Source organism: Temnothorax curvispinosus, unplaced genomic scaffold (assembly GCF_003070985.1).
Source record: "Temnothorax curvispinosus isolate PA1 unplaced genomic scaffold, ASM307098v1 QBEX01000525.1, whole genome shotgun sequence".
NCBI lineage: Eukaryota > Metazoa > Arthropoda > Insecta > Hymenoptera > Formicidae > Temnothorax > Temnothorax curvispinosus.
In genome coordinates this window covers 2,126,455-2,140,689 of record NW_020210305.1, presented here as the reverse complement: position 1 = coordinate 2,140,689, position 14,235 = coordinate 2,126,455, and the positions used below count along the sequence as shown (strand labels likewise).

The 14,235-nt window shown below is 33.9% G+C and overlaps 2 protein-coding genes and 1 long non-coding RNA gene across 4 annotated transcripts in view; 1 reads left to right on the top strand and 2 right to left on the bottom strand.

Annotated features, from left to right (window-relative positions):
• LOC112454707 overlaps positions 1-1,115 on the bottom strand; it is a 218,199-nt gene extending 217,084 nt beyond the window's left edge. The window contains exon 1 of the long non-coding RNA XR_003040776.1: positions 745-1,115. This is a non-coding gene — a long non-coding RNA (uncharacterized LOC112454707). The remainder of the gene's footprint in view (positions 1-744) is intronic.
• Positions 1,116-4,330: 3,215 nt separating this feature from the next.
• On the bottom strand, positions 4,331-6,324 carry LOC112455344 (mitochondrial cardiolipin hydrolase). The gene is made up of 5 exons (XM_025017197.1): positions 6,104-6,324; positions 5,837-5,934; positions 5,419-5,717; positions 5,131-5,315; positions 4,331-5,003 (listed from the first exon to the last, which is right to left on the bottom strand). Exons 3-5 carry the CDS (start codon positions 5,673-5,675, stop codon positions 4,765-4,767), a joined length of 681 nt encoding a protein of 226 aa, XP_024872965.1. The 5' UTR covers positions 5,676-5,717; positions 5,837-5,934; positions 6,104-6,324; the 3' UTR covers positions 4,331-4,764.
• Positions 6,325-6,483: 159 nt separating this feature from the next.
• On the top strand, positions 6,484-10,107 carry LOC112455329 (signal transducing adapter molecule 1). Of its 2 annotated transcripts, none has more exons than XM_025017185.1 (10): positions 6,484-6,797; positions 7,345-7,505; positions 7,584-7,829; positions 8,134-8,209; positions 8,308-8,520; positions 8,618-8,737; positions 8,841-9,029; positions 9,114-9,328; positions 9,407-9,639; positions 9,891-10,107. In XM_025017185.1, the coding sequence occupies exons 1-10, from the start codon at positions 6,755-6,757 to the stop codon at positions 10,003-10,005; spliced, it is 1,611 nt and encodes a 536-aa protein (XP_024872953.1). In that variant the 5' UTR covers positions 6,484-6,754; the 3' UTR covers positions 10,006-10,107. The 2 variants fall into 2 exon arrangements, with proteins under 2 accessions (XP_024872953.1, XP_024872946.1); XM_025017178.1 differs by having other exon boundaries at positions 6,486-6,797; positions 9,888-10,107.
• Positions 10,108-14,235: the final 4,128 nt, after the last annotated feature.

Below are 14,235 nucleotides of genomic sequence, written 5' to 3'. Positions count from 1 at the left end.
AAAAATCATAAAAACTGTTTCATTTTTCTTTCACCAATTATAATGTTAAAAATAATAAAGTTAGATTACTTGAGGAAGTGTTCAAAGTTTCAGGTATAGCTTATTAAGAAATTTAACAACTATTCTTATCATTATAAATATAAACTTGAAATGAAAAAGATTTAATAATTCTAGTAAGAAAATTTTTAAAGTTTCTGCAAGTAAAATTTATTTCAGAAATCCAACTTTCTTAAGGATTCTGAATAAAATGTGATACAATTTTTATATCGAAAGTATTAAAATTCAGATCAATTTAATTAAAATAAAAAAGATATGCCTAATTTTTATACAACTAAAACATGAAGTGAACATGAAGTAAATATTTCGTAACTTTAGATACTTATTTATTTATATTTTTAATTTTATTGTGTCAAAACCATTTTGAAACGTGTCGAGAATCATAATAGAACTTTTTAAGAAAGAATCAGAATTTTCTCAATTACAACGAAATATTGAAAATAGAGTATTAGCTTTACAAAGATAGCTATTTTTTTTCAAAATGTTATGCCTATATATTAATGTACAAAGCAAGTTTTAACTTTTCAATTATACATTATAAAAGAAAGTTAAATTTTTTAGAAATATATTCTAAATAAAATACACATTTTGAATAGTCATTTATAACTTTCAAATATATCGCATTAATAATTCCTCGATGATATCATGCAAATATAGATAACTCCTAAAAGAAGAAAAATTTCCTACCTTGACGTTGTCTTGGGCTGTGAAAGGCCGATTCCACCAGTGGTCCCTCGTCATCTCCGAAGACCTCTAAGGCATCGCAAATGCAGCACATACAAGCGTGATTGGAATGTTTCCATACAATTGACTGGGAGTTTCCGCACTGCACTTCATCTCGCGCGCGATTAAGATGGAATTGTTCTGTCCCGCAATTACATCACGCACAATTCACACACTCATGTACTCCGTCGTATCTGTTCCTTCTCATCTATCAACCTACTTTTTATATGTATATCTGTATGTCGGTTTGAGAGAGGCATTGCGGCATTGATAAATTTTTCATTAAACGTAATAAGCGCGCACTTAGAACTTTGATACTTGTATAAAAGTCGCGGACTCAAGTTGTCTCTAGGGTTTCAAAGAAAATTAAAATTCGTTACTAACTAAGCACATCAGCATCAATGATAATCATTTTCTCTTAACACCACTGACATTATACGTGTTCTTATTTTTATACCATGTTTATTTTCAATAAGTTAAAGAGAAGCAATTCCCCCAGCAACGTATAAAAGTTCGTAATAAAACACGATAAAACAAATTCTAATAATCGTAGCGATCGTAGCATTAACTACAGTGATTTCTCTTGTAATCTATTATTATGTCTATTATATATGTTATTATAACTTACTGCTATGTCTTCTGTTATAAGAAGTAAAAAGCAATATTTAAAAAATTTTTATTTAATTTATGCACATAATTTCATAAATGTAATACTTGCATTAACTATGGCAAACTAACTGTTTTAGTCTGCAAAACAACTACATCGTAGCTAATAAAAAAATCGCGATCACTGTCAATTATCCCATATTCTTTTTTATTAATTAATTCAAGCACACGATTCTACAACCATAATAATAATATTCCGCTTCTAATTTAGGAGCAGCGATCGCGGCTAATCAGAAAATGATCGCAATCACTATAATTACTATATATATATACGTAAATACTACCAATTATTATACTGATATACATAAAGACAACTATATCCATAAATACTGTCGATTACTACAAATATAAACACTACATATTTTGATTAACTTTTGATTAACACATAATTCTACAAATATAACGACCACAAAATAATTATATCGATTTCGCGATTCTAATCTAGAGAACAATTACAAGCAGTGATCGCGACTATAAAAAAAATATCGTGATCACTGCCTAATTACTATTCCATATTCCGATTAATTCATGCGGTTCTACAAATGCAACGATCACAAAAATAATTACATTGAGTTCATGATTTTAATTTACAAAATAATTATATAAAGCTGTGATCGCGGCTAATAAAGAAAAAGTATTGCTCAATTATTACCTTAAATTCAATTAATTTATGCACAATCTTACAAACAACTACAACATTAGCTATATCTATTTCATTTCTAATTTATAAATATAAGTATATAAGCAATAATTTATTTATATGCACGAACACAATCTATGGATTATAGAGATTGTTTGAAGAATGCTACGATCGCACAATTCGCACAAAGCAAAAGTTATGTACTGAGGTTATGTACGAAACTGTCTACATCAGTGTCTATCGCGGGTTTGCATATTATCGACATATAAATCTCGACATGAGGCACAGTAGAATTTCTTACTTACCGACGCAGTAAAAGAACAGATATGCTACGATCGCACGGAATTTACTTGACGAAACTGTCGCCGAATTCACTCTCTACCGATATACAGTATACAATTTTTCGTATTTCTCGTCGTTTATCCGTGACAGATATCCCATTAGACGCCGTAAGAACGCGCGATATGTTAGAACGATCTTAAGTTCGAGATATATTATGTCCGATAAGAAGTACGCCAGTCGCGCTTCGAGTCTCTCACACGAACGTAAGGGTCACTTTCGCGTAGCTATGGCACCGGAATCTGTACTCACCGGACTTTGAACCGGAGTCCGTCTCACGGCAAGTAGCGGCGCAACGTCGATCGCGATCGACGAAACGGCGTCGATCGCGAAGATCCGCGGCAACCAATACATTCCGACAATCGCCCGTCACTTTAATCGACACTCCCGACGGAAACTTACGCTCGATACGCACTATTAACCGATAAAATATGCGAAAAACCGCGGAGCTATTTCTGCGCCGCTTGCCGAACCGGACGTGTCGCCAAAGTGTCATGGCGGCCCGAGAGGGCGCGAAATAATTTCGAATATTGAGACAACTTGAGACAAATGCGATCTTTGAAAGTCGCGATTGGAAGTGGGACGTTTTCTACAAGCTTTTTAACAAATCGCGACGATTAACAATGTTTTGTCCAATATTTTTCATAAAGATTTGAACGAATATATAAGAAAACACGTAAAAATTTATTAATAAAACAAAAAGCTAAATACTTTTATTATTATATTATACATATATATACGTTTTATCCGACATAACGCTAATACGAATAGATTAGGAATTAATGAGCGAATTTACGGAATAACGTAATACATTTTTTTTATTCATGTACAACAATTTGATGCATACATTGTCGTAATGCTTCAAATCTTTCTCTAAAAAGAAAAAACTATGTATATATTTTATTGTCTGATCAATTTTTAGATTTATATTATTAGCTCGGTATTACCCGTCTCATTTGTTTAAAGTTCCCTTCTCTTCTACATCAAAGAATTTATGCCTAATTTATAAAATGAATTATCCTAATTCCTAATTCTTTTTTGTTGATGTTATCACCATAAGAATTAGATACCTTCTTTAAATATATTTGTGATGATGTCTTAAAATTTATACATATCCCTTTTGTATCAAATTTGTCAAGAAAAAAAAATAATAAATTGGAATAAAGAAACACAATTTTGAAAAAATTGTTATATTAGACAGAATAATAACAGAGGTGCTTTTCACAAGTTTTTAGTGGCACAAGTCGACACAAGTTGTTCTATCTTTCTTGGCATCAATGAATAAAAGACAGAACGACACTATGTCGAATTGTATCATCAGTTAATAGAAAGCACACCCAACATTGGTAGAAATATTAAAAATATATTTAGGTTATGTGTACAATTCACTCTGCATCCATTCGATACTAAGGATGCGATCCACTTAAACACTACAAATGCTTCGAAGCATTCTTCTTTTCTTTTCTTTCACTGAAGAAAGAACAAGACAAAGAACGTTTCGAAGATTTGTAGCATCAAACGGACTGCAGCCTAAGAGTACAGAAATAATATTTTTTTTCTATCCAAGGTATTCATACGCGGCCGTGAACTCTGAAGACCCATGACTGTTTCCCCAGTTAAAGAAAATCAATATGCATTACGAGCGCAGCTTCATTTGTGTGAAAACAAAGGCTATTCTTAATATACCAAGATGTAATATCATCATGACGTCAGAATCGTCATGGCAACTCCCTTTATTGGTGCACCCACGCTGTATGTGTACGTGTTATCTCATCAAATTTAATCCATCAAAGCACAAAGATTCATCCGATTACATTAGAGAATTAGCTCCTATTAGCATTTCGTATTTACATCAATCATTTCAAGAAAGAAATACACGCACGTACATATAAAACGAAACGGACATTACAGAAGTAAAAATGTCTTTTATTTCACATGAAATATTGTATATACATGTAGGCAGATAAATGATCTTTGTCTTCCTAAGTTAGGATTTCATAGAAACGTGTAAAATTACCATGTACGGGAACTGCATTTATCTCTTTATACATTTATAGTTTTTACGTGCAAAATTAAGAAAAAATTAAATTATACGTAACCTTTTAAGTTAACAATTACTCTTAATAAAAATTAAACGTCACTACAATATTTTCTTATAAGTAGTCTGTTGTTTGAGCACCTGTCAATATATCACGAATCAAATGTCAAGGCGAAGAACTTTGCCTTGACACAAAAAAATAAAAGTATAAAATAAAAAAATGTCTATGTGCTCTCCTTTGCTCTTCTTATACTTAATTTAAGTAAACATATAGACTAAAAAAAAACTACTTAACGTATATTTAAGTTTTTATAGAATTAGCTTGTGTAGTTATGGCACCAAGTATTGACCATATGCTTTCAAACTCGTTTATAAATGGCTTAACTATTGCTGACTCATTAGTCACTAGCACGTTCTCAAAATTTCCAAAAAATGCTGATTTAGTCCAGTTTATACTGCCTGATATCAAGATCTTATTGTCAATAATAACAAATTTATGGTGCATCAAGGTATCTAACTGTTTTGATCTTAGTTGAATGCCTGCAAAATAAAGCAATATTATGTCAATTACAAAGTTGCTGCGTTATCTATGTAATAGGAATTCCAGATTATAAAATGTCTACTAAATTCTTCATATAACAATGTTTGTTTCAAAATAGTCACAAACCTTCTTTGTAAAAGATCTTTAATTTGCTTGTATCATTTGTTGCCATGGACTCATCCAATATCATCCTTATAACAACATTTCTTTTTTTGGCTCTTATAACTGCCTCTGCTAAATCTGAGAACGTAAAGAAATATACGCATATGTCCAAAGTATCGGTCGCAGAATCCAAATAATCTACAATCCGCCTGCAAATATGTAAGATATATTCTATACAGTTGCATTAAGCTATGAGGAAAATAAATAAATAATTTTATATTGCTTTACTTTATACCGCATTGGAGAGGTTACCTCAAGTGTCTTACTGCACAATTCAGCCTCCCACATGGTTTCATAAGTCCCAAATGTGTTCGACATAAAGTGGAGTCTTTCGAAAAGAACATGACTTCGAAGATTTTTGCCTCTGTATTTGTGCAAAGCTGTGTCGCGCAGCCATTGACAGTGTTAATCGTTTTCCTTCGAGAACATTTATACACCTTGTACAACTGCCACATTACTTCCGTCACCAGGGCACCAGAAGTTATTACAATGGCAACACTTCTCATCATTTTGGAATCTGAGCTAAGCAACTTGGAAATCTCTGAAGATCTCTGAAAAAAAACAACATCAATCCTTGAGTCAACTTGAAGATGCAGAATCTCTTGTGTTCGAGAAAGAGGATTCAGCTCTCTCTCAGTTCACTGATTTAATAAAATAATACATCACGTACAAATGTATAAATCCCAGCTGATTGAATATATATTAGATCTCAGAGAAGACCTCGTGCGCCTTCTCGACCAATACTGGACTGTGGACTGTGGCAGGTGGCTAACGCAAATCAAATTAATACAAATGATAATCACAGAATTACTCAATGATGCCACTTACAAATTACATTGAATATACTTATAAAACGTGAAAGGAAAACCGATATGGAAGAGCAACTACAAGCTAAACAATTTGATATTTATATTCTCTAATTAATTCCGATTATAACCTAAAAACCTGATGAAGTCAGAAGAAGAAACGAATCTAGTGGTCCAATGGTTGACGGCACGTTAAATATCCCAAAGTTTTTTAGGAAGAAATGACCAAGTACGAGATTGTTTATGTGCCAAACTGAGTGGACGAGAGTCGAGACTGACGAGAGAGGATTCGATTGGCAGTGCCATCTTGGTTATTCCATTTCGAGTATCGGGGAACGCGATGATTCGCGCTCGCACGGCGGTCGCATCACGTCATTCGATACATCGATCGTCGCGTTGCGAGCTTTCTTTCGCTCGCCAAGCTCCCGTAAAATTCTTTGATACATAATATACGAAGCCTCCAAAACCACGTCCTCCCGAGGACGATGAATCCATAATCTAATTCGAGTCTCGTCGCCGGCGAGCGTTCTCTCGAATCAAGTCAATCAAGTCGCGCTTCGATAGGTATCGATAGGTCCCTGGCAGATCCGGGGCATTCCGGGGGGCAAAGATGTCCGTTGGTGCGGCGGAGCGGATTATCGTCAGTCGTTCGGCCGGACGTGTTTGTGAGTAAATATCAGCTGGATGCGCAGCGCGATTCCGCGACGACGTGGCGACGTGCGAGCGCGACGACAGTAGGGACGATCTACGACGGCTGGTGGGCGCGAGAGAGAGCCGCGACGATGGGCCTCTTCCCGACCTCCTCGCCCTTCGACGCTGACGTCGGTGAGTAATACCCTCGTTTCCTCGCGGTCGGCCTGGCCTGGCGACACGCTCGCCGCGGCCTAGCGCCGCCTCCCGCCTCCCGCCTCTCGCCGCGCGCGAGGGCCCGCGACCGCTCGCTCGTCCGCGGGCCCTCGCCCGAGGAACGGCTCTCCTTTTCCACGTCGGACGCATTAAGCGGTTGTTGACACTTGACCTCCGACCGCATCGTCCGATTCTATCGCGCTGATTCCTCCGCCCCCCAAATCCGACCGATTTTCCGCGCGGAAAAAAACGGGGCGGCGGCGATTCCGTCGGTGCCAGCGATGACAGCTCGCCGCTTGATATCTCTCTTGCGTGTCGCAACGCAATTGCAGAGAGCGTCTGTTCCTTTGTTGAAGTTTTTATCTATACGATGCCTGCGAATTTTATTGTTGTATCTGCCTGAGTTATCTTAATCTTTGTATTTTTATTAAAAAAAAAAACTTTTTATTACTATTTGATTATGCATGTCATTGAGAATCCTGTGATGAATCACTCTTTAAATCGTTATTTAATTGCGTTGCATCAGAAAAGGCAACTAACGAGAACAATGTAACGGAAGAATGGGGAAAGATAATGGACATCTGCGACAAAGTGGGCACCTCCAGTCAGAACGCCAAGGACTGTTTGCGTTCTATCAATAAGAGATTGTACCATCAGGACCCTCATGTGGTCATGCAAGCTATAACGGTTAGTACCATTGTCCTTTAACAGTAAAAATGCCTTAACCTGTTCCACCAAATTTTTGATTACTTATCTTTGATTTAGTTGTTGGACGCTTGCGCCAGTAATTGCGGAAAGGTTTTCCACTTGGAAATTGCGTCCAGAGATTTTGAAAATGATTTGCGAAAGCTTATTAACCATCCGCAACCGAAAATAGTGGATAAAATCAAAGCGCTTTTGAAAAAATGGGTGGAAGGTGATTTTAAAGCAGATCCGCAATTGAATCTGATTCCAAGCTTGTACAATAAGCTCAGAAGTGAAGGCCATGACTTTTCTTCTGTCTCGGATACGGTGAGTCTTTATCCTTTGTGTTATTATCGCACCTTCTTCGTTAACTGTAGAAATATAAATGGTTCATAGCTATTGCGAAGTCGAGTGTTGAACCACTACTCCAGATTGCATTATTTAAATCAGTCAGATAAGATTATCACTTATTGACACTATGTCTCTCTTCTGAACTTATATTGTATCGTATGGTTACTTTATAAACTATTAAATACATTTTGAATGAATCAACTTATTGGGCATGTGATATTATTAATTCAATTCAATTTTTAAACTATTTCTTACGTGTATAAAATGCAATGTTTTTTAGCCAAAACGTGCTATGACTCTGAGCAGAGATCCTAATGTAGTAACAAATTCGCAAGAAGAATCAGATATTGCAAAAGGTAACAATTTGATATTATTTCCATTATACATTTAATAATGTTTCAAGTTTATTTTTATATTATTATTATATAGTTATTATATAGACAATTTTTTACAGCCATACAACTTTCTTTGCAAGAAAATAAGACACATACTCAAAGCACTTCATCGCATAGTTCGCCAGCCTCTAAGAAAAGTACTAGTTTATATCCTAGTATGAATTCTGTGCTTGGAGCCTCGAGCACCTCCCAAGAAGGCAGAAAAGTACGTGCTCTGTATGATTTTGAAGCTGCAGAGGATAATGAACTAACATTCTTAGCAGGAGAAATAAGTATGTGTATAAAAATTATTATAGTACAAAATCGCAAACAACACACAAGATGATAGATATTAGAAATGAATTTCTAATTGTGAATTTGATTTTTTAGTTAACATTTTGGACGATTCTCATCCAAATTGGTGGAAGGGCAGCAATCAAAGAGGCGAAGGCCTCTTTCCCTCCAATTTTGTTACTGCTGATTTGTCTGTTGAACCAGAAGAGTTTACAAGTAAGATATACGCGACTTAATTAATTTTTCGATGTTTAAACGTCCTTGAATTATTTATTATGTGTGATCGTGATTGAATTAATATGAATGTATTTATGTACAGAATTGGAACATAGTAACAAGAAATTAGTGCAATTTGCGGAAGAAGTGGAAGTAAAAATGGTGAAACGTGAACCCGAAGTGGTGGAAGTTGAAATAGATGAAAAGAAAATGGATAGATTATTACATCTGCTTCATGAAGCTGATCCACAATGTGATACCTCCGATCCTCAGGAAATGCTTGATTTAGAAGGTAACTATGAATAAATTCATGATAAAAACAATTACAAAAAAAATGTTACAAATATTCATCATTTCCATCTATTGCATTTTGCAGACCAAGTTACGGCAATGGGGCCCTTGATTGATGCGGCTTTGGAAAAAGTAGATAGGCGGCATGCGCAGCTTACCCAATTAAGTTCCGATTTGGTCGACGCTCTTAATTTGTACCATACCTTGATGAGAGAACCTCCAACGCCGACTGGCTACACTTTGCCTAAAATGCAGCCACATATAAGTCCTTATCCATTCCACAATCCACCACCAACGCACGTAAGTGCCTCGACAGACTTTAAGTAACGATTCTTACAATAGCGCGAGATATTCTGACATTGCTACATCCTTCAACAGATGTTTAATGGTATGCCGCCTTCTCCGTTCCCCACTGGAGCCGCCTCAGGTCCGGTGGGGCCGTATAACACGAATTTGCCGAGCAACGAGTACATGGGTCCTACCAGTATGCCAAACATTACTTTACCCCAGCATTTTCATGTTCAATCAGGACCTCACCAACATCCGCCTGGACATCCACAAGGGTCATCTTTGCCGCCGCCTGATCAAAACCTTTCTTATCAACCACAGGGGTATGTTTAATTTATTTTTATTGTAACACTAATCTCAAAATTTGCTATAATTAGAGTAACTGTAAATAAAAAATATTTCCATGTTTTGGAACATTTCTCACACATAAATTACAATACACATACAAGCGTGTGCATACACATTTTTCGTGTATTATGTAACAATATTATTGCTTAATTGCATTATGTTTCATTTAATTTTTTCTTTTTTTTTTAATGTTAGAGAAATGATAATGTAATATATTATATAGCAGATACCCACCTCAAAGCGGCCCTGCACCCGGGCCATATGGTCCGCCTGGACCTGCAGGACCATCTGTAAATCAGCAATCGCAATATGCTCCACCGAATGGGCAACACATGATGTAAAGCAAAGCTAATGCGTTACGACTCATCTTGTACTCTAATTCAAGTTGTACAATATTACACTATATTATAATTATTTAAATAAACATACCCAAAGTAGCCAAAGATAATGGGTTTTTAATAAAAATTTTATGTTCGGATCTAAAATCTATTGTTTTAAGTATACATCCGATTAAGAAAAGCAAAGCAGAAAGTGACTTATGTTGTCTACAACACATTTAGTTTTGTAATTCTTAGGTATTTATTGACTCAGACTGTTCAGTTTAAATTTATACATTCCTTCAAACTAGTTTGATTTCTGTTATCTGATTATTGTTTGAATCATATTATTAAAAAAAGGTATTTTATTAAATATCTCTCTCAATGTATCTGTAAAAATATTTTAAATCCCACATTTCTACACATGACTTTATTTTAAACAATACTTTTCTTATTATAGTTTTATGTATATAAATATAAAAAAAAAGATTAATTCTTCGTGCTTTGTTTTACATCTAAGTTGTAAGCATTGTCACATATGTCATAAATTGTAAATTTCGCATTTTTAAAATATATATATTTTGAATAATGTCTCAGCAATGTGTCGGAAAAATACATGAAATAGGAGATTTTGGAATTTGTGTATGAAAAGAAAGGCTCAAGAAATATTTTATAGTTTTCTACTCTGCCATCGATCAAGTGCAAAACTGGGATTGCAGCGTGATTACTAGGAAACGAAGTGATATTATTGTTAAAGGAGTGTTACGATCATGAAATGTTGTTAAGGCTTTTTTAATTGCCAAACATCTTTTGCAAGAAATTTAAAACATTTTTTGCAAGAAATTGAAACATCTTTTGCAAGAAAATATCTCAGTATGGTCTAGTCTCTCCATTGTGTACAATAAGACTAATTTCTACTAATTGCTTAAAAAATAGTGGGACTGCGACAAATTTTTTATCGATTGTTAAATAATAAGTTATATTTGTACATATACGATGAAACGTCCTCTCTCAAATATGTGACGATAATGGTCAACGCTGTTCGGCCATTTACGATATATTCAAATTATCATTATGTTAACATGTTTTATTCTCCAATACAATGCATATCGGCATAATCATTCAAAGCATTCGGCTTTTGATGTAAAAAATAATAAAAGAAGAAAAAAGTACATAAGAAGTACACAACGGTACTGCGGGCGAAAATCATGCCTTAACTCTAGATGGAAACATAATTTAGGGCATAATTTTAGGGGCAGAACGTACTAATGTTTTTGTAGCAACAATATTGTGTACATCGTACATTTAAGCGAATAAAGACGGGAATGAGACAGAAATTAAAAAGTGAGACAAATAACAGGTTCTATGGAGAGTAGGCGCTTATTTATGCTGTTGTATGTTATGTTACCATTAAAATGGCTTTATATTTATGTAATCAATTATCGCGCTTCAATTTCTTCTTTCTTGTATGCATACGGATTTACCTTGCGAAAGAAAATCTCGCGACAAAAAAACGACTGTATATTATGTAAATACCGCAAGAAAATACATTTTTCGAAATGTTCACTTACACATGCTTCTCTACTAATATTATATTCCCACTTCGCAACCGTTGACAGAACCTTGACGAAATGCTAAGAGTATGATAGGAAAGTATTCATTATCATGTAGCGGTTTAGCAGATAAATATCAATTATCACCTAAAGTGCGAAAATCATGTGTGCATAATTTCGGCCTACAGCATCTCCCAGTACTAAAAAATATTGTTGCAATAATTATTATATATTCTGCATATTTATACGCGTAATACGCTACGTTTATACGGATTCTTCTCGGTATGCCATCTGTCACTTTTAACTAAACAACTTAATAATGCATACTGTTGTCGCTGATCGCAGACTATAGTTAATGAAGAATGAATATTTTTTCATTGTGATATTGATTTCTAAATCCGTCATACTTTCTATATATACGTTAAAAATTGCATATTAATTTTTCACTTTTTCTCGCCGCACCTTACCACGACGACCTTCTGATACTTTTACAGTAACAATCGCTTCTTAATAGTCATTAATGATATTCGAGAATTATTTAAAATTGCATAATGGGCTACGCCTGAAGATATACATATAGATATACAGAGAATAATATAATTCCCCGTAATGGAAGATTTACGATCGATGGAACAATGAATTAATGATTGAAAAATCCCGCAAATAAGTCCTGTTATTAATCGTTTGTTTTTTCTTATGCAACATGTGGCACGCATCCGCGTGCATACATTTTAATTAATTTTTATTCTTGTGCGTAAGTTTTATTCTCGTGCGATTCTCATTTTAGTTCATATACCAAGTAGGTTTTATTAGCGATTCGCAACAATCAAACAATGTATAATTATATTGTAAATATTTTTGTTTTACTTTATATTTTACTTTGCATTATACTATTCATGTTATATTGCTCGCATATATGCATATTATGTTGTGCATTTCTTATTATCAATTAAACTTATTAAACGTTTCTAATATTGTACATCACATAAATTTAAGTTGATAAACAAATAATATATTAACTAATTTATAAACAATTACGTATAAGATTTTCCTAGGCAATTTTGCAAATATTCATGCGTGAATAACATAATCATCACTTAACGTGCCTGACGAACGAATAATAGCGTATTAACATCTAATGAATTATTCTAAAACGTGAGAAAATTTATATGCAACCGCCTATAGCGTATACGAGATGTATAAATGTTTAATTATTCTAATATTAATTATTAACGCATTGCATTGAAAACAATGAAGAAATCTTTTTAATTTTGAAGAATTCTTCTAACTAACGCTCTTTATTTTATGGTGATATTGACTTCTAAATCCGTTACTCTTTTTAATTGATTACTGACTTTTCTATATAAATAATGTTTAGATAATTGTATCCGTTTTTTTATATTCTTAATTAATGATATACTTTAATATACCTTAATTGATTTCATTGATGTTATTCATATACTGCTTTCTCGCTCTTAATTGCTACTTTTACTGCATGCGTCACTTTTCTTATCAGTCGTTTGTATCATTTCGTATATCGGATGGTGTATCGATAACGGATTGATGTAACTTCCTTATAACTGTTTTGCTGATAAAATCGTTAGAATAATGAATAGATTTCCTTGGCAATGGCATTTCTTAGATCGACAATGGACCAAGCAACCTTGGCATTAACATTCTAGATCCCTCGGTTTTGTTTCCAAGTCGCAGACAAGACTTCGTGACTATCAATCATGATAGCCGAGCCGCTGCAAAATATCTAGTCATGCAATAAAACGAAAAAAAATTCTAACTTACTCTTCTCGCTCCTTTATCAATATTAGCAATCATTCAGTATCAACATTTATCAGCAATCGCTATATTTATAATGATTAATAGCTTTATATAGTATACATTTATAAATCTATTAATCATTATTGTTTAACTTGCAGAAAAAAGGAAATCCAATTTCTCGTATTATCATAAAAATTACAACAACTAATAGATTTTTATGGAGAATTTTAATTTGAGACTTGGTTACGAAGACATACGATGTTAAATGGTTATTTCCTCTTCTCGCCCTCGATATTTTCATCAAGAAGGAATAAATTTCAAATTTTCGATCCTAAATCTTTGTTGGTAGAAATGGTAGACAATTGCAATCTTAGTTTTTTCGCTTTGCTTTATGTTCTACATCGTCATTCTCAAATTGGAATTTCTCTATCAAGGCGATGTTTTGTTCTATCACTTCTACTGCTCTCGTATGTAGCTCAAGGCCAGTGCAATTGTTTTTCTAGGTCTAGGATCGGCTCATCTCAAGTCAGATTTGCGTGAATATATCTCAATGATCGAAACAATAATGACTTTTTTTGTGAATAACTAAATGACTTTGCTATAATATTTTTAATAAGAAATAAACGTATTTAAACACAGCGTATTAAACATAATTCAGTTTAACAGCCATGTTCTGCCAGCCACTGCATAATATTCTTACATCAATTATTATAGTCTTTTAAGTATTGAAATGTCTATTATAGAATAATTAAAATATATAAATTACAACTTTGGTATGCAAGAGTTAACTTTTTAAGCAACCAATTTAAATGCTATAAAAACTTTTCTGCTGTCGAGAACAGCTATTTAAATACCTGTTAAAAACTATAATATAATATTGTTTTATTTAAATGTAAATAATAAATTAAAGATTAACAAAATAAGAGAA